Source organism: Podarcis pityusensis (genome assembly GCF_964106645.2).
Source record: "Podarcis pityusensis genome assembly, chromosome: 6".
Taxonomy (NCBI): Eukaryota; Metazoa; Chordata; class Lepidosauria; order Squamata; family Lacertidae; genus Podarcis; species Podarcis pityusensis.
In genome coordinates this window covers 95,083,175-95,110,921 of record NC_138030.1, presented here as the reverse complement: position 1 = coordinate 95,110,921, position 27,747 = coordinate 95,083,175, and the positions used below count along the sequence as shown (strand labels likewise).

The 27,747-nt window shown below is 44.6% G+C and overlaps 1 protein-coding gene across 3 annotated transcripts in view; it reads right to left on the bottom strand.

Annotated features, from left to right (window-relative positions):
- Window positions 1-27,747, bottom strand: part of TNR (tenascin R) — a 383,580-nt gene that overhangs the window by 19,155 nt on the left and 336,678 nt on the right. For all 3 annotated transcript variants that reach the window (XM_081012038.1, XM_081012040.1, XM_081012039.1), the window contains 9 exons: window positions 25,311-25,580; window positions 21,308-21,493; window positions 14,449-14,538; window positions 12,070-12,333; window positions 10,557-10,823; window positions 7,363-7,482; window positions 4,818-4,961; window positions 2,929-3,048; window positions 145-288 (listed from right to left, as the gene is read on the bottom strand). In XM_081012038.1, coding sequence (XP_080868164.1) covers window positions 145-288; window positions 2,929-3,048; window positions 4,818-4,961; window positions 7,363-7,482; window positions 10,557-10,823; window positions 12,070-12,333; window positions 14,449-14,538; window positions 21,308-21,493; window positions 25,311-25,580 — 1,605 coding nt within the window. The remainder of the gene's footprint in view (window positions 1-144; window positions 289-2,928; window positions 3,049-4,817; window positions 4,962-7,362; window positions 7,483-10,556; window positions 10,824-12,069; window positions 12,334-14,448; window positions 14,539-21,307; window positions 21,494-25,310; window positions 25,581-27,747) is intronic.

The following is a 27,747-nucleotide window of genomic DNA, read 5'->3' as shown; positions in this document are numbered from 1 at the left end:
TGATATGCAAGCTACAGTTTGAATACTCAAGGATATAAAAATCCTTCATCTGGAAGTTTGTTTCCTATATCCCACAGGAAAACAAGCTGTCAATTGTTTATGAATGTTATTTCCTGGCAGTGAGAATTAATAGGCTATACTTACGAGTTGTAAAGTTGGTGAAGATGGTTCTGCTGGTGACGGGCCCATTGGTGGCATACATCGTGACGCCGTAGCTCGTACTGGGCAGCAAACTGATGAGTTGGTACTCCTGGTTGGTCCCGTCCACTAAAATGGTTTCTCCGGCAACTGAAATCAGGGGATGGATTGTACAGAACATGAGGCTTTTGAAATGACAGCCTTCTAGTGTGAGATCCAACTCAAATAAAATAGGCTTTATGGTCAGATAGCCATGGGGACAAGGAGGAGCCTGAGAGTGGACTTACCAAATTGGTGTCCAGATAGTGACAATAAGTTGGCAGTTGCCCCTACTTTCAAAAATGTCTAATCTCCTATTAGAATGGAATACAAAAGACGAACTTATAAAAGAGGCTATGATAAAATGGGCTATTGATCTAGGACACAACATAGACTATGATGTATGGGCCAAACTCTGGAATGAGAGTATAAAATTCATCGCTTGTTCTGCCTTAAAAGAGAATGTTATGAAGATGGTCTATCGTTGGTATCTTACTCCCACCAAATTGGCAAAAATGTACAGAACTAGTAGTAAAACTTGCTGGAAATGCAAGGAAAAGGATGGCGACTTCTTTCATATGTGGTGGTCATGTAATAAATTAAAAGAGTTCTGGGAATTGATTTATAACAAGTTAAAAAAGATGTTTAAGTATAGCTTTCCCAAAAAGCCGGAAGAATTCTTGCTAGGTTTGGTGGGAGAAGATATTAAGAAGACTGATCAAAGATTATATTTGTACGCAACAACAGCAGCTAGAGTTCTGATAGCTCAAAAGTGGAAGCAACAGGAGATGCCGACAATAGGAGAATGGCAGATAAAGCTGGTTGAATACGCTGAGATGGCTAAATTGACACACAGAATTCGCAATCAGGAGGAGACAAAGTACCAAAAAGAATGGTGTAAATTTTTGATCTATATAAGTGAGAACTGTGCAAATTTGAAAATTTTGGCAGGATTGAAGTAAATCTTATGTCATGTTGTAATATCTAATCAAAGAAACTGTGAACTATAGAATAGAATAGGAAAACTGATGGAAGGGAAGGACGGAAGTCAACAGCTCTACGGAGCATAAAGTAGGATATATGTAATAAGATTTGATGTTTTACTGGTGTTGGTGGGTGATTTTAAATCTCAATAAAAATTATTAAAAAAAAAGAAATAAATCAGGGGATGGATTGTACAGAACATGCGGCTTTTGAAATGACAGCCTTCTAGTGTGAGATCCAACTCAAATAAAATAGGCTTTATGGTCAGATAGCCATGGGGACAAGGAGGAGCCTGAGAGTGGACTTACAAAATTGGTGTCCAGATAGTGACAATAAGTTGGCAGTTGCCCCTGCTGGAGAATCCAAACTTGCCAGTGGTTAAGCCTCCAGGCAGGTCATAGCCTATGCAAATATGCCAAGTCTTAAAAATCAGGACTATTGGATACTTGCTGGAACTTGTGGATGGACCACTCATAAGACTGAGATTAATGTGGAGAACAATTAGGTTGTCAGGACTGGGAGCTATGCCAAGGTGAAAGGAAACATCACTTCATGGTGGGGGGAAATTGATTGTGTGAATCCATCCTACTACAGGAGGAATGTTACACTGGAAGTAGAGAATGTTGCAGAAGGACAGCAAAAACTCTGGACACTTTGGTCTAGAAGGTGCCAACTTGGCATCTAAGTGTGCCTGTCAATACCTTCTATAGTGCTTGTGAGAGTTTTCAGTAAATATCCCCTCAAAAATGCATGATCCACGAGAGATTGCTTTTCCTGATTAGTTCCCATTTGCACTGGCTCACCCTCTCCTACACTGAACATGCATTGGATTCCAAGGTTAAACATCTCTTTTGGAATTGGCAGCCATTTTGTCTTGTGCTACATATCCCACAGCAGCCATTTTGTGACTGAAACCAACAATGTTTTCTCAAAATCCCAAAAGTTCCTGCTGGTCCCAAAAGTCTTGTGATCCCTACTCTGGTCTTCCTGGACCACTGCATTTTGTGCCAGGAACTGTGAGAAGGGGTGGTGATGACTTGCAAAGTTCTTCATTCCAAAGAATTCCCTCACCACCTTGACGGTCAAGGCTGGTGTTCTGGAAGCAAAGCATGGGCCAGGTGGTTGGACCAGGCAGGGACGCTCTAAGTGCAACTGACCTTCACTCAGGGGTGTAGCAAGGGGGGTTCAGTGGGGGCAGTCTGCCCTGGGTGTCACCACTGAGGGGGGTGACAAAATGCTGGGCGGCACTCACCCGACGGCATGTGTGTCTCCTGGGAGTGATGTGGTGGCTTGGGCGCCAGCAGGCTCTGCGCTGCCCAAACGATCCTCCCGTTGCCTACCCCCCAGCTGTAGGGCAGCTGAGTGGGAGGAGGCAGGCAGATTCCAGAGGCCCCATGGTGCCCCTGTGGGTGGCTTGCCCCGCCCCCATGGGACCACCCCAGGCGCCCAATCAACTTGCTCTGCTGCTGCCTTCACTCAGACAATACTCAAGACTGAGGAGCCAGGCCAGAGTCTCAGACTTTCAAGGCCCAGATGAAATCCCATGGGCCCCTGTGTTATCAGCTGAAGTACGGTCGCATCCTCTAGCACCAGCACAGTGCCCTAGAGAGTAAATTGGCTGCCAGGACCCTCCGTTTGAGACACACATACCCGTCCCCTGCTTCTTCACACCAACCTCCTCTACCTGCCTCTTTCGAATTCTCCCAGCCTGTCACAGGGTGCTCCCTCCATGCCCCACACAGTCCTGCATACCAGACACAGACATACCTGTGTCATGTGTGAGGACAATGACATAATTCTCAACTTCAGCCATGGGCGGGTCCCACTTCAGCAGAGTCTCCGTTGGGGTGATGTTCGTGGCAGTCAAGCTCTCTGGATTATCCATGGCTGCATAACAAAAAGGCAAGGTAAGGGAGTCAACACAGAAGTTGTTTCTTTGCTTCAGGCATCAGCCATGACAAGGACCTGGAAGCAGCTTAAAGTCCAAAAACCATGGAGCAAAAATGTAAGGCAACTAGAAGGAACTACGTAGCAGCCATATGCTCACGATTCAGCAGCAAGTACTGTATCCAAACCATAAGTCATTGCATGTGAAGCAAAGCAAGCGCCCAAAGGAAAACCGTGCCATGGCTCTACAGCCCGAAGTTGAGGCCTGACTGAGATGTGATGGGACAGCCAGTTTATTTTTCATAGATCAGTCCCACTCACACACAAAGTGGGGAGTGGGGTCTGAATTTGACACCAAAAGTAGCTAATGAGTTAGAGGGGGTGAATCTTCCCCATCTGGCCTCTCCATCCCTCCTTCGCTTCACTGACATTTCTTGTGGCCCAGCTCTGGTTCTGGGAGTGAGCTGGGATGGAGAGAAAGGTGCTTGGAGCCATGGAGAAGCAAGAGGCGCGTCCATTCAAATGTTAAAAATGGACTCCCTCTGCCCTTTATATGTGAATGAGGCATGCAAGCAAACATAGGAAAATGTCTGCCCCATTGCGTCTAGGCTGGCTCTTCTTTATTTTCATTCCTCCGTAGGAAGTCCCCTTTCTATTGATCTAACAGTAGTCGTGATCTTTTGGTATCTTGGAATGGAAGTGCCTTTGCAGAGGTACAGTGGTGCCTCGCAAGACGAAATTAATCCGTTTCGCGAGTCTCTTCGTCTTGCAGTTTTTTCGTCTTGCGAAGCACGGCTATTAGCGGCTTAGCGGCTATTAACGGCTTAGCGGCTTAGCGGCTATTAACGGCTTAGCGGCTTAGCGGCTTTAAGAAAAAGGAAACAAACTCGCAAGACGTTTCGTCTTGCGAAGCAAGCCCATAGGGAAATTCGTCTTGCGGAACGACTCAAAAAACGGAAAACTCTTTCGTCTAGCCAGTTTTTCGTCTTGCGAGGCATTCGTCTTGCGGGGCACCACTGTACAATTTCAGAGATAACACAGCAAAGCATATAATGGCATATGATGTTTTCAACTGCCTCCTCCTCACAAAACCAATGGCATGAGATGAATGGCACATTATGATACACCACCAACCCAAAATTGCAGAAGGTATTTGCATTAAGAAAAAATGGACTCTGTTTAGTGTACTACCTGCCATGGGTGTAGCCAGGATTTTTGTTGGGGGGGGGCAGGACTTAGGGAGGGCAGAACCGATGTGATTGGTTAGTTAGTTAAGTATTTATATTTTTTAAATTGATCTAGGGGGCACCTGCTCCCCTGCCCCCCCAACTATGTCCATGCTACCTGTTGCCCCCATTATTACAGTTCTCTCAGCAGATTCAGTTTTGAGCTTAACAAGCATTTCTGTGATAATGCATTACTTGTGAAAGTATGAGAAGTGAATACTGTGCACTCCCAGTTGTTCATTGGCAGCCACCATTTTACCTGGCGCCCACCTAACATTATTAATTACATTTATATAATGCCCTATTATCCAAATATCACAGGATGGTTTACAACATAAAAATAGAAAACAGGTTGTTTAATCAGCCGAAGGCCTGGTTACAGAGCAACGTTTTCGCTTGCTGCCTAAAGATATGTACCGAAGGTGCCAAATTCCTGAAGGAAGCTCTTGCCACCAGCCATTGATGTTTCTTTATCCTAATGCCACCTGCATCCACAAGTAAACTCTGGACCCTTCTGTGTAACCCCCAAAAGGCATTCCATACCTGTATACAGGGTGTGTGAGAGAGGCTCACTTTCTTCTCTGCTTCGGACACTCTTCAAGCTGATCTCATACTCCGTGGCAGACTGCAGGTGGCTGAGCGTGTATTCAGTAACACCTTTGGCAATAACTAGGCTGTCCACTCGTCCTGTTCGGATGGAGAAAATGGATCCATTACCACTAGCAAATCCAGGTGCACTAAAAACAGGCTAACAACAGCCAGGTGTCAGCCCACAGACCTTCCAGCCTTGATTGCCACAGAAGTCGCCAGAAGAGCACATCCTCTGGCTCAGGCTTCCCCAACCTCGGCCCTCCAGATGTTTTGAGACTACAATTCCCATCATCCCCGACCACTGGTCCTGCTAGCTAGGGATCATGGGAGTTGTAGGCCAAAAACATCTGGAGGGCCGAAGTTGAGGAAGCCTGCTCTGGCTGCTTCTCTCTTTTGTTTGTCCATATGGCTATCTGAGAGATGGCCAAATGGAACTCCATGGAGCCCTTAGACTCTGGAGGAAAGATGCACATCTTGATCAAAAGTTGGTCCAGTGCCAAGTGTGGTCAGAAGAGCTGCCCTAGCCAGGGCCAGCTCTGGAGAAATAAAGCTGTGAACCGGACTGGCAGAGGACCCAACAGGGTCACCTCTCTCACTCAGACTGCATACCTCCCACTCCCACATTCAGGGTGCCCTCCCTGAATCCTGATGCCACTACCCAAAGGTTGAAAGACATGCACCAAACCAGCGTTGCTAAATCATCTGCAACCGAGTGTGGCTCAAGACTGCAAGCAATAAGAAACTACACAGTATTTAACTGGAAGCAGGAGAGAATAGCCAAAGAGATTAGCTCAACCATGGCCTCTTCTTCTATCAGCTAAAGGCATTTGGGGGTGGGGGGAAGGATCAGTTCATAGCAAAATAAATAATTCTGGGTATATTGTATTGTTCTAAATAGTTCAGCTATTTTTTTTTTATAGCTCAGAGATCACCTCAGGGTTTCTGCATATGTAGGTTCAAATAATGCAGACACTCATCTTTGCCATTAAGAAAGGTGCAAATAGTGTACTAAATTTCTATGTGATTAATTTAAGAATCTTATAGTAAAGAAAATTAAAGATAGTAAATAATATTTAATGTGTGAGATATATACACACTAGAAAAATATATACATCTATCAAAGCTGAGAACAGCGTCATATGGGTGAAAAATAATCACATGGCATTATATTAGTATCACAGAACCATAAAATTACAGAGTTGAAAGGGACTCTGTAATTTATGGCCCATCTCTGTATAATAATGTCATCTTGTTGGTTGTTTAAAGTTTGTCTCCAATAAGTTAATTTGTTCATTGAGGCAATTTCCCATATTTTCTGTAACCATTCTTCGAAAGATGGAGTTCTTTTCTCTTTGCAAAATTGAGGAAGCATAACCTTACCCCCATTAACAAACTTGCAACTAATTGCATATCAATAAGTGCTGCTTCTGAGTTTAACATACACAGACCCTTAGGGGGTCTTTGAAATATTATAACCTGTAATTTTCTGTTCTAAAATATTTGGGCAACCTAATGAAGGGGGTGGGAAAAGCCGCTCACCTTTATTTCTGCTTTGCATTCCATTCCTTCAACACCTCAAACAGACTTGTGACTTGAGTGTGTGGCACAGCAGTAATAAATCCCTTGCTCTAGAAAACTGTCTACTCTGGTTTTTGAGGATGAGAATATTTAAATTGCGGAAGGAGCCCCACACCCCACTCAGTTCATTCTCTTTTGCAAATGCACAGCTTTCCTTGAAAAATACAGGAGCTTCCACAATACTCCCCTTGCTGAGGGAGACATACTGTAGGTGTCAGCGAACATGTAGAAGTAACACATACTGTACACAGATCCTCAGATACATGTTTACACCATGCAATGCACAAAGCACCTTTTGGATCCAAAAAGCGCAGGCTAATAGTATCAAATGCACAGTGTATTATTTCTAGAAAATGTGTATTTCAAAGTAATTACCAAAAGTCCTTTGGTTTGGAAGTCACTAGTTTGAGGTGCTTGTCAAATGCAAATGAAGTTTCCTCACCAAAACCTTTAGCCTTCTTTTATTTTAATGACCTATCTCTGTCTTTGAAGTGATGAATTCTGAAAGCCTGGACTCTTTAATCTTGTGGAACCCAGCTGAAGAAGTTTTTCAGGCTGCAACCGTATGCACACTTACCTGGAGGTCAGCCCTATCAAACATACAGGGTCTTACTTCTGAGTAAACGGACACAGGATTGTACAGTTAGCTTCAAAGGAAACACACACATGCTTAGCTTTCCAGAGAGCAATGGGTTTATGGGAGAGTTCTGTAGTTGTGGGAGGGGGTCAGCCAAAGGTTACACCCTCCTCACACACGCCTTCTCAGGGACCTCCTAACTGGGAGCAGATGAAACAAGATGGGAGGAGGCAAATGAACCAACTAGGGTAGGGTTTGGTCAGAACACACAAGACCCTGTAAGAAAGCAGGCACCCCAAAACACCCAGGTGAGCTGTTTCCACAGACTCCTGGGAGTGTTACCTTGGGCAGATTTGTAGGCTATCCTATAGTGGTCAAAAGATGCAATAGGAGGAGCCCAGTGGACTGTCACAGAATCTGTAGTCACGTTGTCAATGGTCAGGTTCCTTGGTGGATCAATCCCTTAACGAAGCAAAGTAAAGAATAAAAGCTGGCAAACATTTGCACATTGCACAATTCCCAACCAGAAATGCATCACTTCTGTTGATAACTCATGCTGATAACTGTGGCGACTCTTCTTAATAGCACAGTTACTTATTGTCTAATTCACACACTTAACAATTGCTATTCAACATAACACTACACTTGAAAGAAATATTATTTTCTCGCTTTTCGCAAAATTAATTTATTCTACTGTATCTTGTCCTGCACAACCTTCTGAAACAGGGTGTGGCTTTTTAAAAAAAACTTTTATGATGTCAGGGCCCTGGGGAAAGTTGCACTAGGTGTTGTGAAGAGGGAGTGACAGTTTGACAGGGAGCTGCCATTTTTGTCAGTAAAGCCATGTTTTATATGATATATAGTTTTGGCCAGAGGTCATCTTAGTAGGTGTTTGATTGAGCACAGAAATATATAGCCAAAAAAAGACCATATTTGATAGTAAGGTTATGGTGGTGGAGGAGACACCTTTTGATGTACCAAAGTCTCAAAAGAGAGTGGGAAAAGGCAGACAGAGCACCACTGATCACTGTCACTTTCCAACAGTGATATAGCTTTTTCTCTAAAAGTCTAACCTTTTTTTTTTAAAAAAAGCTAATCCTTTAGCTGTCACTGCTAAGGAGAAGACCTTAACACTGTGCACCAAAGCATAATTGTGTGTGTATTGGCAGAGGCCTTATAGCAATGGCTCATTTGTCATAGTAATTGGCAAGGTAGTTAACACGATTATACATTTCATTCCTCATTTAAGGAGCTGATCTTGATGCCCGTGGGAATGCTGATTAGGAGAAATATTCAGCAATGGATCTAAGGGACATCTGAGAGAGACAGTGGTTCACCACTTGCATCCTCTTTCGAATGCCCTCCCCATGGAGGCCTGCCTGGAGACATCATCAGTATCATTTAGGTGACAGAAAACGTTTGTGTTTTCTCACGATTTTAGGAACTGCAAACAGAAGCATTTTAATGCAGAGTAGTTTTATTTTACTGTCTTTATTTAATTTATTTAATAAAAATTATAGACCTTTTGATTGTAATAAAACCTCTTAAGTGGTTTACAAAAAAAACAGGTTGCTGCTGCTTTTGTTTGTTTTAATTTGCTGTCTGTGTTGTTAATAATGATGATGATGATGATGTTGATGTACTTTTTTGCTTCTTCAATTTTATTGCTGGTGCAGGATATCAATTATGTAAATAAATGAACAAATAATCAAGACCCAGAAAAACAGCGGAAGAGCCCACAACAAATTCATGAAATCTTCTTCAGTACCCCATCACTTAATATTCTGGTTGTGGGAGCGTAAGATTCTTTGGCGTTACAGCCACAGCTGCCTCCTTCTGCCTTCAGCTCTACCAAGTACAAGATTGCTACAGACATCAGTCTTCCTGCACCATTCAAGAGCCAACACCTCTCAGCTGCTGTGTGTGTGAGGGGGATACTGTAGTGTGAACCCCATATGTTCTCTGAAGTGGGACAGCCCAGATGCAGGTTCTTCCACATACACTTCAGCTGGAACAATGTGTGCAGCTTTTTGAAGGGAATTTCAGAATGAACATGCAGTGAGCAAATCTGGTTTCTTGACTGCTGGGGGGATTTTGAGGTTAACTGAGCATACATGTATAATTCCTTTGTATTGCCTTTGGAATCAGTTGTGGTCTCAAAACCCAGCTGTGAGACTACAGGAGGATGAATGGGAAGATTGCTGTTACAGCAACCCAGGGTAAATTAGCAGGCATGGGGAGGGTGGGGGAAAGGAGATTTGGGATCTGCTGTAGCGTTTGACAGTTATGTGGGCATAGGCATCATCTGCTTGCATTGGAAGAGGGAGAGGTGAAGCTAAGAACCCTTTTTGTCCCCTGTGCGGCCCAACTGAAGCAAGACACTACTTGTGGCAAAAGCAGTAGGAGTGTTTGATGTGCCTGGGCCGGAACTGGAGGTCTGTAATCCTCTTCCGAGTTGAGTTCTTCAAGGTTAGCAGACATGGCCACAGCCAGGCAAGAGCTGGCAGTGAGTTTTAGACCCAGGTCTCACCTGCTCTCTAGCTCAGTGTTTCCTACACTTCTAACAGCTGAGGCACACTATTTTTCTGAATTAAAATTAATTCCTTCCCACCCTTCTGCCCCGCTAGGACTCTTGTGAAATCACTGGAGTAAGAATCACTTCCCTCAGATGAGTCCACACCATTGCATTTCGGCATATGTCACTATTCCGGGAATATCTCCTGAACAGAAGGAAGACCCTGGCCCCAAACAGTGACCTGTGCAGAGGTTACTCTGGTGGCCCCCTGTGTGTTTGGTGTTTTGGGTTTACAGGAACCAATTATTTAATTAACTTAGTACAACCCACTGTAACCAACCTTTTTCTGAGGCAAACCTCCCACTGTTTGCCTTTTCTGGGGCAAACCATCGTCTCCATCCTTTTTGTTTCCCTGTACTCTGCTTCCCTGGGTCTCTTCTCTGCTTCCTTTATTCACCCCACGCCCCATTGCAACTCACCAAACCCAGGACCTACCCATTCCATTTTTCATTTGGCCAACAGAAGAGAGCAGGGTGGGGACTAACCATGTTTGCTGCATTTTCCAGACAGGGATATTCAAAATGGTGGGCATGCTACCATAAGATTCATGTGTGTGCATTAAGACAGGCTGTATTCACACTGATGCTCAGAGATTGTTGAGGAGGAAAGCTGAAACCTTATGAATGGCAACCCTAGCAATCATTTGAACATTTTTTTAAAGACACATTCACAAAACCTTGGCCTAAGGCAAGATGGGGGGAAAATACAGTAGGTAGAGTGATTTACAATGAAGAGGATGAAGGAAACTGGAACTGTCACTGATTCATAGCGATAGCTGGGACGTGTGTCATTTTGGCTTGAGTTAAATGTGAATTCTAAGACTCAGCTCTGACTTTGATGGTTGGCTCCACTCTGTTTTCTGTTTTTAATTTTGCAACCCATTCAAGCACAAAGGATCTTCCTCGGAAGTGGACAAGACATAGATATTAAACTGCAACGGAAAGAGCACTGCTACTGTTACCTGTTTTGATGGAGCCCATGATGGGCTCAGAGCTAACAAGACCATGCACAGCCACCAAGGACACAACATACTCTGTGGACGGCTGCAGGCCAAACAAGGCAGCATGTCTCTTGGTCGGGTCTAGTATCACTTGCTTGGTTTCCTCTTTGTCCTTGGGGCTGTAGTTCAGTATCAGCCTATCTGCTGGAGGAGAGGGGTCACTCCAAGTGATGTTCACACTGGAGGAAGTCACATGAGAAAAGTGAAGCTGTGTGATTGGCCGGAACCCTGAAAACAAGAATGCAGAAGAAAATGGCAGCCTGGGTCTTATTTAGCCAGAAAACATGCAAAATGATGAAAAAGATGAGTACATCTGAGCATGTACAAAAGGACCAAAGGGTAAGGCTGTATACACACTAAGCCATTTGCAGCAGAAAAACATAGTGCTTGTCAATCCAGAATAGATGCTGCTTCCAAACTAGATTGATTCTATATCCTGTCATTCACAAGAATGGGTGTGGCTACATGATGCACATTTGAAAACTCTCCCCTTGATTAGGTTATCCATGCCTTCCCCTCCCTGCACATACCCCAGGTGAATGGAGAGGAAAGCAATGGTTGCAATCTTGGTATATGCCCACCCACAATGCCATTGGGTGGGTGTGGATACCCCCCGCCCAATAGCTGGGACCACTGTACATCTGTTTTTAAATGGACACACTGCAGAGTATTGCAGAATCCATCTGTGATCAGCTTTTATTTTCAGAATGAAACCAGTCTCTCAGAAGCACTTTTCATGGGCAAAAAAATTGCAGTGGATCTAGACCATGCAGGGAAAAAAGTACTCAAGTCTCCATTGATTCAATAAAATTCATAGTCCCAGTATTCTGTAATGAGGGTAAAGATTATCCATTTTAGAAATGCGTTTTCTGAGCTGTCTTGAGTTTTAGGCTTCCCCCCTTTAGGAATTAATCACTGGGTGCAGTTTAAATGTTCTGCATTTGACCGCTGCCCCAAAAGGTGAGGTCAAGGTAGGGTGTAAATCTGAGGAAGGGGGAACAGGAAAAATGGGGCAACAGAAAGAGGGCGTGCGAAGGCTCTTGCAAACATGCACGTCCGTTACCTGGGCTACTTCTGCATTTAGCATTTTGGAAATGATATACCCATCACATTAGGCTCAAGCTAGATGTGCCACGAGACCTCTGTTTTATTTTATTAATTAGCGGTGCCACACAGTTATTTTGAAAATGAGGGAACCGGCACTCTGGGAGAAGTTTAACACTTTCCTCCCTTGCTTTCCTCCCCACCTCAAACCCCCTCCTGCTATTAGCAGAAGAAGACATGCTGAACCTCTCTCCCCACCAACACCATGGCTTAGACACTCTCTCACAGAGCACCACATCCCCAACCTTCAAAGCAGCTAAGTGGGGCTGCAATTAGTAAAAGAAAGGGCTTGTCAATGGTGTATCTAGCAGTAGTCAACCAGCAGACAGTAGTAACAGACCCTCAGAAAACCTCAGGTGACTCTCAGTACCTGTGAAGGCATCCACTGTGCTCTCCAGGCTCTGCTGACGGCCTCTTTCAGCAATGACAGAGATTGTGTATTCAGTCCCAGGTTCCAAGTCTGATAGTGTAAGCTCAGACTTGTCTTTGGCAACAGTAACCTCAGATGCCATTCCTGAAGCGGGGATGAAGATGACCCGGTAGTGATCAATGGGACCCTTGGCTTTGGTCCAGGACACAGAGATGGATGACTCTGTGGAAGCTGTCACTATGAGGTCGTGAGGGCTGTCGAGCTCTGCAGCAGGAGGAGATTTAAAAAGGTAGCCTATTAACAGCTTGGAATGCACAGGTCTGAGTTTAGATTTTTACACTCCCAAGCACCAGTTTAGCTAATGCATTTTGGATTAGTTGTTGTTTCCGAGACACCTTCAAAGGTAGTCCCATGTAGAGAGCATTTCAGTAGTCCAAGTGGGAGATAACCAGAGCATGCACCACTCTGGCGAGACAGTCTGTGGGCAGGCAGGACAAGGGCTTTCACAAATACAACAGGGCTTCCTCCGCAACAAAGGTGGTTCAGAATATTTTCACACCAATAGCACTTCTGTCCCCCAGTAGTGAATAACAATGAAATAAATAACTGACAATTCATTGTCTCTTAACAGTGTCCCAAAAATTCTTCCTGGGCCTAGGACAGGCCAGAGGCATCTAATCATAGTGGCGAAGGGGGGGGGTTTGCCTTGCCAGTGCTACTGAGTTTCAGTTGAATTTGATAGAGATGACATGGCTTGGCTAGTTTGAACCTCTCTATGTGCAATGACGTAAGCAGATGAAAACTTCATTGGCCTTGAAGCCAGTGGGTCCTCCCTTAGAGGATCATCACATAGCCCTATGCAAGCATGAGGCTTCTCTGGGGGGGTGGGGTGTGTGAACTAGACTCTATTGTCTCCTTTAGCAATCTCTCTTCTCCCTTGACTATGGTGTGGAACTGCAGTATAGAACTGAGCTGGGCTCACGAAAGTAAAGGTAAAGGTAAAGGGACCCTTGACCATTAGGACCAGTCGCGGATGACTCTGGGGTTGCGGTGCTCATCTCGCTTTACTGGCTGAGGGAGCCGGCGTACAGCTTCCAGGTCATGTGGCTAGCATGACTAAGCCGCTTCTGGAGAAACCAGAGCAGCGCACGGAAATGCCGTTTACCTTCCCGCTGCAGCGGTACCTATTTATCTACTTGCACTTTGACGTGCTTTTGAACTGCTAGGTTGGCAGGAGCAGGGACCGAGCAACGGGAGCTCACCCCATCGTGGGGATTTGAACCGCCAACCTTCTGATCGGCAAGCCCTAGACTCTATGGTTTAGACCACAGCACCACCCTAAAAATACAGATCCAGAATCCTTAGCGGTGCCAGCACACAATCAGAGTGGTCACTGAAAGTTATTATGATGAAGAAATGGATTTTGGTAGTGTTGCTGGAGCAATGTGATCTATGAATCAATACCCTAGAAATTCTAAGGCTGCCTTTGATATTTGCAGTTGTAATCGCTGTACAAATATCACATAAAGGCAAAAGCTGTTTGCATTTGCATTGAAATGCTGGCTGTAAATACTTCCCCTTGTGCAAAATGCCAGCTTGCTTATGTGTCTATAAAAACTGACAGTCTCTCTCTCTCTCTCTCTCTCTCTCTCTCTCTCGTAATGTTGGGATAATCTTTTGAACCATATTCTCTCCCCCCCCCCCCGTTTATGTCCCTTGGCTGCTCACTCCAAGACACAATGAAAAGCGTTCTCAATAACAGCCCCCTCATCAGTGTGAAGAAGAACAGAGATTTTTGCTTCAGCTGCTAATTCTTGTTTGCCTCTATTCTCTCACAGGAACAAACAAATGTGGGGCAAAAGAAGAGAACATTGATAGAGCTTCCGACAGGGAGAGGAAGGGTAAAGGAGCACTTTGCTTGTGACTCTGCATGCACAGCCAGGGTTGCAAACACTCAACTCATTGCTCAATTCAGAATAGGACTCCTGCTAGAAATCATTTGCCAACCAGATCCCTGGAGCAGAAGTAACCAACTGAGGCTTGCAAAGGCATTTCACCTGAATCCTAGGCAGGACCTCCCAAATTTGAACAAAAGGTGACTGCCAGGGATGTGGAGGTTACCACATAGTGTGGCAGAGTGACATGTCTCAGTACAATCAGCTCCTTCTTTTAGACCTCCTCCACACCCTGATAATCTGCTTGGTGAAATTACTGCATGAATTCCAACTGGCAAAGTACTGCAGAATGAATTAACTGAGGGTCACTTAACCATGTTCTGGAGCCCCTAAGTATGGCTGAGGATTCAAGAGATGGGCAGAACCCACTAGTTTTGCTCTGTAATGATTTTTTTAATTTAAAACAAGTCTGTGTGTCACTCACCAGTCCTTGCATTCATAGTAGCTGGAACACTTTGCTTGCCATCCATTACAGCTGAAATTCCAACTCCATATTCTGTTCCTGGCACCAAATCTGCATGTGGATAAACAAGAATGAACAGATTAAGCAATGAATTGTAACTATTTCCACCCACATAGTGGTTTCTTCTTGTCTGACTTATGGATGGGTGAATCTGACAATTTTCTTTCTCATTTTCTCCATCTTAAGTTCAGTTCTCCACATTTCCATATCAGTTTGCATTTTTTAAAAAAAGTTCTCCTGAAGTTTCACCAGCATTGTAGTACAAATGTTTTCATGCAATTTTGCATAATGTGCACATTTTTGCAAAGCAATTCCCCCTAATGCAACACATTTTTGTATGTTATTTTTATCAATATATGCATCTCTGTAAATACTTTACCCCAGTATACGCATTTTTGTCCTCAGTACTCGGCTGGAAAACTGCATTGCAAAATTCAAGGAAATTTGGCTTTTGAAGGATGGCTGCGTTCAGTTCATGTTTTTTCTTCACAAAGTGCCTATTATTGAATCACACCCCCCATTCCCTAGTTTGGCTTCACTGCTGTAATTTTGCCATGGTAACTGGGTAAGCCACTAAAAACATAAATGAATAATTGTGCTAACATTTGCTGCTAAACCACTGATAATAAAAGGACAAAGTATGGGGCATTAGTTTGTGTTATTGTCTGATATGACCCAAGACTTGGGGGAGAAGGGAAGAAATTGAATGTCATCTCAGAAACAAATACCATAATACTTTCAAATTAGTTTAGAAATTTAGAAATATTTCCAACAGGAAAGGTTAGTTTTCAATTAGTTCTTGAGGATTGTTCAGTTGATCTAGGCCTCCATCTTTGAAAACATTGACTTTGTCCTGTAGTAGCTTAACTCTAGTTTGTTGTCAAAGAAAAAATTAGGCTGAGTGCAAACATGTAGATGTGCAACCTCCTTTCATCTCCACTGCAAAGTAAAATAGCCACTTCATGCATTATGTGATGTGGAAGTACTGTGGTACCTCTGGTTACGAACTTAATTCGTTCCAGAGGTCCGTTCTTAACCTGAAACTGTTCTTAACCTGAGGTACCACTTTAACTAATGGGGCCTCCCGCCGCGCCGCCGCAGCACGATTTCTGTTCTCATCCAGGCGCAAAATTCTTAACCCGAGGTACTATTTCTGGGTTCGCGGAGTCCGCAACCCAAGTGTTTGTAACCCAAGGTGTTTGTAACCCGAGGCACCACTGTAAGTGGTAAGCACCTTGGCCATTGGATTCAATATGACTCTTCTTTTCTGGCACAGATGCCATGAAAGAGTTTGTGGGGCATGGCTGAAAAGAATCCCTCTTCTACCTTGCCATGAGATAAGATTGACAGCGCTTTGTACGCTTACTACAAGGAGGTGGCTTCAAGTAGAGGTGGGTAGACTGGCCTGCTAGAACCCTGAGATCTACCAAACTAGATACGGTGCAACATACTGGCACAGGAGGCAACCATATACTTAAAATTAAGGAGCTAGGTGCCTCTGAGCACATGCTCAGTCCAGGTAATTAAAAACAGGGAGTTGTTGATTTGTTGCATAGACACCCCCCCCCCCATTTTAGGCTGAGAAAGCAGAATTAATTTTAGAGCAAAGAACAGTCACCTCTTGACCATGAATGAGACATACTTCAGTTGCTTTCTGTAAAGCTAAATTTCAGACGAGAGGGAATCCAAGATAGCTTTATTTGTTACCAAACTGATTTGACATCTAACATTTTCATTTGAGTTTCTTATTTATGAGGCATAAATGAAACACTCAATAATTTATGAAAGAGCCCAGCTTCTCCCTGCGTGCCGTGGAAATATAAGTATCCAGCTGCCGGCAGGAGGCCTGCCCTGTGGTTTCTGGCTCATCAGGGGAGACAGCAATTTAGTTAATTTCCAGGCAATCTATCATCTATTATCATTATTGGATCAAAGCGGATGCCAGTGGCTCTTTGTCGGCACCCTTTGGGTTTATTTCTTTCTTCACTGAATGGATATTGGCAATTTCTCAGAGGTACAAAAGATGTAAGATGGCACGCAATTCCTCTCCACGAGTCCAGACAAAATGTAAACCAGGAAACAAATAGTTCCTTGTCACTGGGGCCAGCCTGTTACCCAGCCTTGTCTCCTTGAGCTCCACTCATTTGCACCCATTTGAAGATCACAGCACTGTGGGGGCGACTCAGTGGTTTGTTCTGTACAAACCCATAATTGAGAGTGCCAAGGCTAACATAGTGCAGGGCTGGGCTGACTTCAGTTTTGTGCAATGGTCTTTGTTTCTACTAGAATCCATGGGGCCCACCAATGCATTTGAAAATTATGAATAAAAAAGAGGGCATCTTCAGGATCTCTTAAGTAACTTGTGTTATGTAATGCTCAGCAGGCATTCTTCGCTCTGGCATTTAAGGGTTAAACTACACAAAACATAAAATGCATCGTTTGGAGTTTCATTATTTTTCCTTTTTACATGGCAGACAGCAGCTGCTTTGTGTCCTGATCAGCATCAGGACCGCAGTATGTGGGGAAGAGAGCTAATGATTTTCTCCTCACTGTGGTCCCATTGAAAATTGCTCCCACTGAAGCTCCTGTTCGACATATTAAGGAAAATGGCTGCTTCAAGTTGTTGGTTTTCAACACTGTGATATTTCAGTAGCTAACCACTATGATATGCTGATATATCACAATGTCTGGAAGGTATCTCAGCTGTTTCTTCTTCCTCACCTCAGAGGAGGAGGAAGCAGCTGAGATACATTGCCCAGCCCTACACTGTGAGCAAGTCCTAATGCCTCTCTGGCTCACATGAGCCAGAGGAGCATTGGAGCTTGCTTGAACCACTCAGTGGGGCGGGGGAGCCTCCCACCCACAGCTGAGTGAGCCCTGATGCCCCTCTGGCTTGTGTTTGCTCAGATGAGGGGGTGGGAGGTGTCCCTCCAGCTGAGAGGTTCAAGGAGGCTCCAGTGCCCCCCAGAGAGGCATCAGGGCTCCCTCAAAGGCACCTGCCTGCCTTTGCCTGGGAAGGTGGGTTGCATCTTTCCTGCCAGGGTGATCAGTTGCTCCAGGAGGAAAGATGAAGAAGAAGAAGAAGAAGAAGAAGAGGAGGAGTTTGGATTTGATATCCCGCTTTATCACTACCCGAAGGAGTCTCAAAGCGGCTAACATTCTCCTTTCCCTTCCTCCCCCACAACAAACACTCTGTGAGGTGAGTGGGGCTGAGAGACTTCAGAGAAGTGTGACTAGCCCAAGGTCACCCAGCAGCTGCATGTGGAAGAGTGGAGACGTGAACCCGGTTCCCCAGATTACGAGTCTACCGCTCTCAACCACTACACCACACTGACTTGGGCAAAGTCAAAAGCAGACAATTGCATAGAGCCTGAAATCATGCTTCTTGGGCTCTGTGTGCTCGGTTGCCACCCGCCTGCCTTTGCCCAAGCAGGTGAGCTTCATCTTTCCTCCTGGAGCAAACAACTACCCCAAGAGGAAAATCTCAGCCTGCCTGCCTGGGCGAAGGCAATTTGAGTTGATGATAACATCATGGCAGCTGGGGAGCCGCAATGTATTGGCAGCTCAAAAGGTCTGAAACTGGTACCGTGATGTGAACACCATACTGGTTTCAGAGAATGTCAAAGTATCGCCCAGCCCTAGTAGAAATAGTTTCCATTGGGACTACGGCGTGTGAGGAAAAGGCACCCTCTGGAGTAATTATTTTTTTTAAAAAAGAAAATAGTTGTGCAAGTCTCCTGTAATGTGTATTTTGGCTCCAATAAGAGCCCTGATAGATCAGATCAAAGCAGCGGCGTAGCGTGGGTTGTCAGCACCCGGGGCAAGGCAAGTAATTTGCGCCCCCTAACCCGGGGCAAGGCAAGTAATTTGTGCCCCCTAACCCCTAAGCTGCCGCCGCTGCCAGCTTCTTCTTGCTGCTGCCTGGTCTGGTCTGGTGTGGTTCTCTCCCGCGCTCAGCGCTGCGCTGGGCGGCCACTGCACTGTCCCTCCCCCAGATAGTCCCTCGCTCTCTTTCCGCACCGCATGCCTGGCACCCACCCCCTCCACAGTGGGCGACGACCCAGCGGCTCGGATCGGATTCGCACAGCCAGCACTGCAGTGAGAGAGAGTGAGTGAGCCAGGTAGGGGCAGAGAGCTGCGAGTGCGAGCGCCCCCCCCCCAGATGTTGCGCCCGGTGCGGCCGGCCCCCCCTGCACCCCCACGCTACGCCACTGGATCAAGGTCCACTGACATCAGCAGGCACTGGCCAGCCCACCAGTAGATCACCAACAGATTAGTGTTTCACCAGCAGCTTGCTTTATCTTTTTCTTTTCTTTTTGTATCTTGGAGTAATCGCTGAAAAACTGTTGACAGTACTCAGCCTAGGGATATAGGAAGAAAATGATCATGTTGCATTTCATTGCACGTAGCACTGTTTCCTTTGTGTTGCAGTTTGGCTTCTGACAAAAACTACATTTTTTGTCTTGCTGTCTGCTGTGGTGAAATTTTATGTAATGAATTATGCTGTAATGATATTATCCTACCCCATTCCAGTGCAAAGGAAACACAATGCAAATGGAGGAAAAACACACCGTTTTCTCTCTCCAGATGAATGGTGGATGCTCAGAACAAACAACAGGGGAGAGCTAGTGCCTTCATACTCTGCTTATTTACTTTCTAAAAGCATCTGGCTGAAAACTGAATGCTAAATAAATAAATAAAAACCTGTATTGTGAGTTCACAGAAAAGCTGGCTATAAGAGGATTCTGCTGTAGTGAGAAACCTCTGTCATGGATGTTAGTTTGAATGGATGCCAAGCCCCTCAGAATATGTACTGAAGGCAGCTCTTCATAAGTATTCCCTCGATCTTATCATATAGGGCATCTCAGGAAGGTTGGGGACCTGGCCAAAAGGCTGTATCTGTGCATGAAGACAGGCAGAAGAGACAGGCCACTGCATTTCATGAGGCAGACAAAACAAACACCAAAGATAAATCCCCCCTCTAGGGCGGAACGTCCTTGCTGATGGAATTAAGGAAAACCTGTTTCATGCTCCTCTGTAGCAGCCCAGCCCAGCCATGAAATCTCTGCTAAGAGCAGCTTTCAGAAGAGTTTAAGAAGAGCCTGGAAAATTTCCCCACGTTTCCTCCTTGCTTTTCGTCTTCTCTGATGCTGGAGACATCTGCACAGAGCTGTGCTTGGGCAGAAGGAAGTGGTGCCCTCAGGAAGCACCACTGAATCTTTCCTCTCCCCATCTCTTGCAGAGGTGCCTCAGCAAAGCAGTGGTCTTCAAGCCTCCAGAGGTTTATCAGGGGCTCCTTATTTAGAAGATCAATAATGGCGTACAAATTTCCTTGAAAGACAGTTTGTCCAACACACTACTGATCTCCACCTACAAAACTGCTGGGAAGAGTTGGGTTCATTCTAGAGCTGATTTCCCACACAACACTGCTAAAGACCCAAGAGGCCTGAGTTCAATGGTTCTTATATGCCTAAGGAAGTGTGACAGGATTGTAGGTGAAATCTGTCAGCCCCATTTGAGAATTAACAGGATTATTTAGTGGATGCCTTTGCCAACTAAGGGCTTAGCCACACTTCCTCTTGTCCCACTGCTTTTCCCCGGGAAAAAAGACTCTTTAGCACTCGGTTGGAGCAAATGGCAATTTGGTTTTTTCCTGGATTGACATTTGCTATGATCTATCGCTAAAGACTGAATTTTCCTTGGGGCAAGGGGGAAACCACTTGGACCTGTACCTAGAAAGCATGAGTCAAGTGGAAAACCAAACATGGGACAAGTGGAAGAGTGGACAAGCCCTAAATTTGGGTCAGGAGGAAATGCCCCCTCCCGCCAGATTGCCTGGGACTCCTTCCTCCCAAACTCTTCTTCTGTGCGATGAGACATAGCGCAATTGTTTCCTGGGGTAAACACCTTCTGCCGTGTGCATCTCTTTTCTGCTTGTGGCACACTGCACAAAATTTAAAACTTTTCTACTTAGTGTGATTGTTTTAAATGTGCTGGTGAGAATTATGGTAGAAAAGTCATGGAAAAGGTGGAGTAACTCAGAGGCCCTTGGGAGCAACACTGAGCAAGGACTTGGAGGGAGTTTGACCAAGTACAGAGACAAGGGGAATTTAAATGACTAATCTCTGTCCAGAGAGACTGTAATGTGTGGAATAGCACTAAAGGTGAGTTCATCACCCAGTGGCTATAGCATCATCATAGAAACCTGGAAGTTTGGAAGAGATCAAATGCCATGGACAGAACACCTTCCTGCAACCACATCACTTGAAACGCAATACTGTTTCATGCTCTTTGCTTCCTAGAGAGATATAATGTCTCAGAGGCAGGACGTTTCAGAGCAAGGGAGAGTGGACATGAAGAGACACTGTGCTAGTCTTTAAAACAGAATGTCCTTGGAGGCCCCCTTTCCCCAGCCGACTCTGTGCCAGGCAGCTGCAAAAATTCAGACTTCTGCTTCCTTTGGCGGCCAAATGCCAAAATGCCAAACTGTTTCCCTTCAGTCTCTGCCCACAGCAGGTGGTGTGTGTGTGTCCCATCATTAGTAGCCACTCACCATCAAAAGCCACCAATGGACATTTAAGGACAGCCTCAGGATCCATTAAAAGAACAGTTTGACCTACTGACTGTACAAAAACCTAAAGTAAAATTAACCTCACTTTGCATGTTCATTACAACACTCACAAAATGTTTACATTTTAGAAAAATAGTGTTTTTAAAAACAATCATGCAGACATACTCAAAATCAACTATAACATTTCCCGGCTTGTAAATTCTGCGAGGAAAAATAAAAACCACCCACACCATTGATGAGGAAGCTTACCTGTGAGGGTGGCCCTGGTTGTGGCACTTGCACTTCGTGGCACTAGAAGCTCATGGTATTGCTCTCCAGCCAGAGTGCTGTAGATGACCTTGAAATTCTCCACCTCTGCCTCACTGTTGTCCCACTCAAGTTCCAGGCTGTCATATGTCCGGGAGAGCACACGCAAGTTCTTGGGAGCATCAATTTCTGCGTTTGAAAAGGAAATAGTCAGTGACTTGCTTTACTCTTGCTTCTACAGCTACAGTCTTTGTACTCTCCTAAACTGTAAGCCTTCGCATAAGAAAGACATTTTCAGAAATGTAACCTTGCTGTTTATTTAAGAAAGCTTGCTCAAGAACTAGGAGTTTTTTTCCAACACAATCCAAGTGAAATTATTTTGATTTCCTGCTATCTTGTTCGCCTGCATAAATCCACTCTGAGAATTCGAGCCAATAACTCTTGCACAGAGCCAAGGAACTTGCTCATTAACTAATACTAATGATAACCTTTATCTTTCATGCAATGCATTAAAGTATGCAAAGCACTTCATGGTCTTTATCTAATTATAATTTGGAGAACATTGTTCAGTGAGACATCTACTTTATAATATAAATATAATGTGTAGGTCTGAGACGATAGCAAATCTGCCTTATTCACTAATAAGCTATTTGGATGGTTAATGACTTTGAAAGGAAATCAAATGAGGGAAAGCCAAGTGATCAGATTTAAAGTTGAAACACATCTGAAGAAACAGATTCAAAACTCTCAGCACTCTCAGCAATATTTTTAAATAAACTTCCATATGAAGTTGCCTTATATTGAGGCAGTTCAATCCAGGCCACGCCTGTTTACTGTACCTGGAAGTCGTTCTCTGCAGCCTCAGGCAAAGAAATATTTCATGGCCCTGCTGTTTGAAATCCTTTTAAATTTAGGAATGGAACCTGAGCAGTCTACGTGCAAAGGTAGTCCTTCTTATCGGCTTTCCATTGGTATCTAGTTGGCCACTGTGAGAACAGAATGCTGGTGGGCCTTTTGCTGGACCCTGCAGGGCTAATCTTACCAGGGCCACAGCCTAAAGGCACCAGAGGAATAGGAATGAAGCTGTCCTGTGTTGAGTCAGCCCTTTGCTTCCTCCAGCTCAGTTCAGTCCACTGGGACTGGCAATGGCCTTCTGGGTTCCTCAGACATCTTTTCTAGCTTAGTTACCCAAGAATCTTTTAAAACAGAGGTGCAAGCACTAAACTATGTTCCCAATCATGACATGAATTGTGGGTTTGAAGCGACAAAAGATTTCACATGGAAATATGCACTCTGTAAGCAAGCTCCAGCCTTCCAGAGAGTTCATATTTTGAATTCCAAGTGCTGCACTGATTTTTCCGGTTTGTTTACATTTTCACTGCAGAACTAACTGGAGGTCACTAACTGGAATCTTGGCAGATTCAAAATAGCATTACGTAGTGTTTTGTGTGAGTGGAACAATGTCTGTTGTGCACCCACATCCTTCCCCTGCAAGACTGTTCTGTGTCCATCCCCCTCAACCATCTGGAGCTGATGTGGGGAAGGTACAGGGCATGCGTTGGTGTTTTTTTTTTTTTGAGGGGGAGAGGAAATGTCAATTGCCTATCCTAATCTGGATACAACTTTTATCTTCTGTGCACCCTTTCGTTCCGTGGCCAGGTGCCATTGAGGAGAGGGCTGCTGCACATTTCATAGTTGTGTACAGGTATGGATTTCAGCAGGTGTAACTTGTCATGTATACAATAAGGAAAGGTGCAGGTAGTCTGCTTTTCCTTGGCATCTGGTCACCCATTTGGTCCCTTCTTTTTTCAGTCAGCACCAAAGCTCGTGTACGGAAGAATGCTGTGCCAGAGGTCCTAGGAGGTATTCAAAATGTGCAAAATGGGAGATCTTGGGTTCTCCCAGCTTCTAATTTTAGCAGTTTTAAATTCAGTTTTCCTCATGTCAACACCAGTTTGCAATTTCTTTTCCTTTAAAAAGGCCTTCAAAAACTCACCAGCATATTAATGTGACATTCTCCTAATATACACATTTTTGCAAAGCAATTTCCCCTGATATAATAGATTTTTGTATGTTATGTTCACTACTGTATGCATTTCATGCACACTTTAACTGCACAGCTGCATTTTTGTACACTGCAAAATTCAAAGAGATGCAAATTTTGAGCAATGGTAACATTCCACAAAGTGCAAATTAGGTAGGTTTGTCTTTAAATGTGAACTGAACTCTTGCCTCCATTACTAATCCAAACCAAAGCTATACAGTGGTACCTCGGGTTACATATGCTTCAGGTTACATACGCTTCAGGTTACAGACTCTGCTAATCCAGAAATAGTACCTCAGGTTAAGAACTTTGCTTCAGGATGAGAACAGAAATTGTGCTCCGGCGGCGCAGCGGCAGCGGGAGGCCCCATTAGCTAAAGTGGTGCTTCAGGTTAAGAACAGTTTCAGGTTAAGAACGGACCTCCGGAACAAATAAAGTACTTAACCTGAGGTACCACTGTATTCTTATATTCACTTACCTGACTGAACTTCCAAATAGACAAGCATATGATTGTACTGTAAAGGTAAAGGTAAAGGCACCCCTGCCCGTACGGGCCAGTCGTGACCGACTCTGGGGTTGCGTGCTTAAGAGGCCGGGAGCCAGCACTGTCCGAAGACACTTCCGGGTCACGTGGCCAGCATGACGAAGCTGCTCTGGCGAGCCAGCACGAGCGCAGCACACGGAAACGCCGTTTACCTTCCCGCTAGTACCTATTTATCTACTTGCACTTAGGGGTGCTTTCGAACTGCTAGGTGGGCAGGAGCTGGGACCGAACGACGGGAGCTCACCCCGCTGCGGGGATTCGAACCGCCGACCATACAATCGGCAAGTCCTAGGCGCTGAGGTTTCACCCACAGCGCCACCTGCGTCCCCACAGATTGTACTGTAAGGTGCACTTATTTCCCATTCAAAGTAATGGGACTAACACAGAGTTTGTGTCCAATGCCTTCCAAGTTAATGCTTTTTTCTGATTCAGTTGTTACACTTCCTTTTGTGCATCTTTGAGGTCTCCTTCCCTGACATTCCCACAAGTGTAGTGCCAAACTGGTGGTACTGAAGGCAGATTGTGAACACCCTGTGTAGTGTTGAAACAGGAGTGACAGACTTATAACACCACAGTTTTGCTGCCTCACTTGCCTTTTTGATTATGACCCAAAAATCAGAGAATGAAAGACTCAGCGAATCAATTAAGTGCACATCCCCCTTACTCTTAAGTGCAGCCAGCAAGGCCTCTTCATACGGATAACTGCATCTTTATGACGGGCAATATCTAAGCCATAAAACAGTTCCAAAATCTACTTTGCTCCTCCTCTTTTACAGAACTGTCATTTAAAGCAGTTTACTCTCTATAGGCTTTGAATTATTTAATTTTTCCTAAGTATTCCTGCATAGTGACAGCAGATGCACATTACATTCTGCAAGTGCCTGTATCACCTTCCCACCCCCAATCTAAAGCTGCCTAAAGCAGGAGGATGGAAAACTTCATTAGCCCAGCGGCGTCTGCCCTGCCTGCGTCACCTCAAGAACAGCGTCTCCCCAGCATGGATGACCTTTTACATTACAAACAGATTTTCTTACTGATGCTGTTGTTGGAGTAATGACTAGTGAGCGATTCTTTGAAAACAGGGTGAGGCAGAATGAAAGCATGTGTATGGTAATGCAACACCTCATGCCTGCCATTGCCAGGACGTATGAATCTCCTTTGTACCACAGGTCCATTTAGCCCCATTGGCAGAAGCTCTCTAGGATTTCAGACAGATGCGCACCCCCCCCGGCTAATATCAGAGCCCCATCAAGTGCAGATGCTGGAGGCTGAAACCACAAGCTTCTGATCCTCTGCCACTAAACTACAGACTCTTCTATAGGTTGGGCATCTTCATGTTGTGGAGAAAATAACATACGAATGCATCTTTAGCTGCAGGTGAGTAGCAATCGGCTAACGCTTGTTTGTCTCGGGCATACCTGTGACGAAGAGGGTGACTGCGGCATCGCTCTCATTGGTCCCACGGACAGCAGCGATGGAGACTTCGTACCGTGAGCCAGGGCGCAGGGCCTGCATGGAGTACTGGCTGAGGGGGGGTTGTAGTCGGAAGGTGGTCTTTCCCCCTTCTCCATTCTCTAGGCCATACTTCAGCAGAATGTAGTCAACTTTAGCCCGGGGTGGAGTCCATTCAACAAATGCCACTGTGTCTGAGACATCTCTCACCAATATCTGGGTTGGTCCGTCAATTACTAGACACAGTTGGTGCATTAAAAAAATTGGAAGAAAGAGACACATTATACAAGAGGAATAGACAGAGAAGAAAGACTTTAATGGATTTTTGCCCTAAGAATCTATACTAAGGACGTGTGCGATTTCTGCTTCTCCATCCATCCTCTTGGATATGCGTGGAAACTGTAAGCAGGTAGCATTGCTTTTAGGAAGGACAAGAACAAAAAATATATGCGTGGAGATATGCGTCAGAGTTGCAGATGCTACCTAGTTACTCTGTTGTTTACAATGGCATGTCCATCACTTGAGGACCTCCTAGGAATCATTTAATCCTGAACTGGAGTTTCTGCACCCAGCCGCCATTTGCATCTGTCCCATGTGCAAGAATGTGTGCAATTAATTCCACCTCCTCACCCACAACCAACAATGAATGGAAAGTAAATCAGCTCAAATTGGGCATGAGGGGAGATGGGGTTAATTGTCCGTATCAGCAGGACTACGGTACTTGGGTTGGAAACTGAAGCCGCACCAAGCATTTGCTGGTTTGCACTTGTGTAAGACAAAACTAAGCTGAAGCTAAAACAGGAGGCAAATGCTTGTTAATCACTTGTGTACCAAACCATCATTACCCTGCTGTTCTCGCTGTGCATCTAATCTCAGACTTATTTCTTGCCTGTGGATTTGAGGACTATTATTCCAGTTTCTATTCCACAGGTTTCAGTTTTCTCCCTTTGTGCTGGTGAAAGCCTAAACTGTGTTCTGCAAGAGGCACATTGGCCTCGTAAAGCATGGTTTGGTGGTGGAAAGTTATTTATTTGTTTTATCACATATGTTCAACTCAATGGGACTGACTACGGAATCAACAAGTATAGGAGGTTTGCACTGTAAATTGATATTCCTAATAAAAAGGAGGAAGAGGAACTAGAAGGGGACAGATGTGCCAACATTTGGTTTAGTTCACTCAGTCACATGCAATATTTCACCTCTCTTGATGATTGTTCAGTGCTTGGTAAATCTCAACCAAGTGTTTGAACAGCCTCCACTGAAAAACATTGTGTCTGACGTTAGATTATTGAAAGTTCTCTTTGTGATGTTTGATCTGAAACTGTTTATTCACCTATGTAAGTCAGTGGGATCAAAAGGTAATATGTATGCATATTTGAACCCCAGTATATTTTATTTTCATGATAGCCCATCATAGCAGAGGCCAACCTACTACCCTTGTAGCTAAATCTTGAATTTCCCATTTTGTAATTTCCACATGGACAATTCATTAAGAAATTTATTCAAATAATATGATCTGCAAGGCAAGGAAGTCAAGGAAATTTGAGCAAGACAAGTGCTTCTAGCTGCCATTTGCATTTTTAAAAGCGTGCACATTTTCAGGGCAAAGGTGTCTCGTTTGGCCTGAGGCAAAACCATCTTTCCCACACCACACCTACAGATTCACCTATGCCATGTAACCCAGACAAAAGCTGGAGGAGCAGAGCAGCAGAAAGAGCAAAGCTGTAGCCATATCCAAATGACCTGAGCAAGAGAGCAAAGTCAAATAAGTTTGCATGTCTATTGGATAATTATTTATGTTTGTTCTTAAATTGGCTGGAAGAAAACAGCAATCACCCCATTGCGATGAACTTTTAGGTAAATGTGAGGATTCTAAAATGTATCATATCTGACATGTATAGAAGTCAGATTTCTAGGAAAAACAGATGACGAAAGGTGGCCAAAGGTGAGGTATAGGGAGGAAACCCAGAATGGGACATTTGAGGAGAGGAAGAAGGGGATAATTCACATAGAATTCAAGTGGATATATTCTCTGCAAGATTTGCTGTTCTGACTGTGTCTACTTCAAATCAGTCTCCAGTAGGGGGAGGTAATTTTGCTGCTTTTTGGGCATCCATTGATAATTCAATAACTCTTGGCAAAGCATTTCCCACCATAAGAAGAGGATAATGCCCACAGCTTCTCTGAATGAATTCTTGACTCCTTCCAGGCAGGAAGCAGGGCAAGAAAAGTGACTCATGCAGAAAGTCAGGGGGTGGCTGAGGTCTGACGGTGGGCAATTTTCACAAAATCTAACAGGAGGCATTTTCATGTTTAAACATGAAGTGTGCCTCCAAGTTTTAATTACTAAACAAAGTGTTGTTCGGAACATTTGCAAAATGCACCCATAGATGAACAAACACC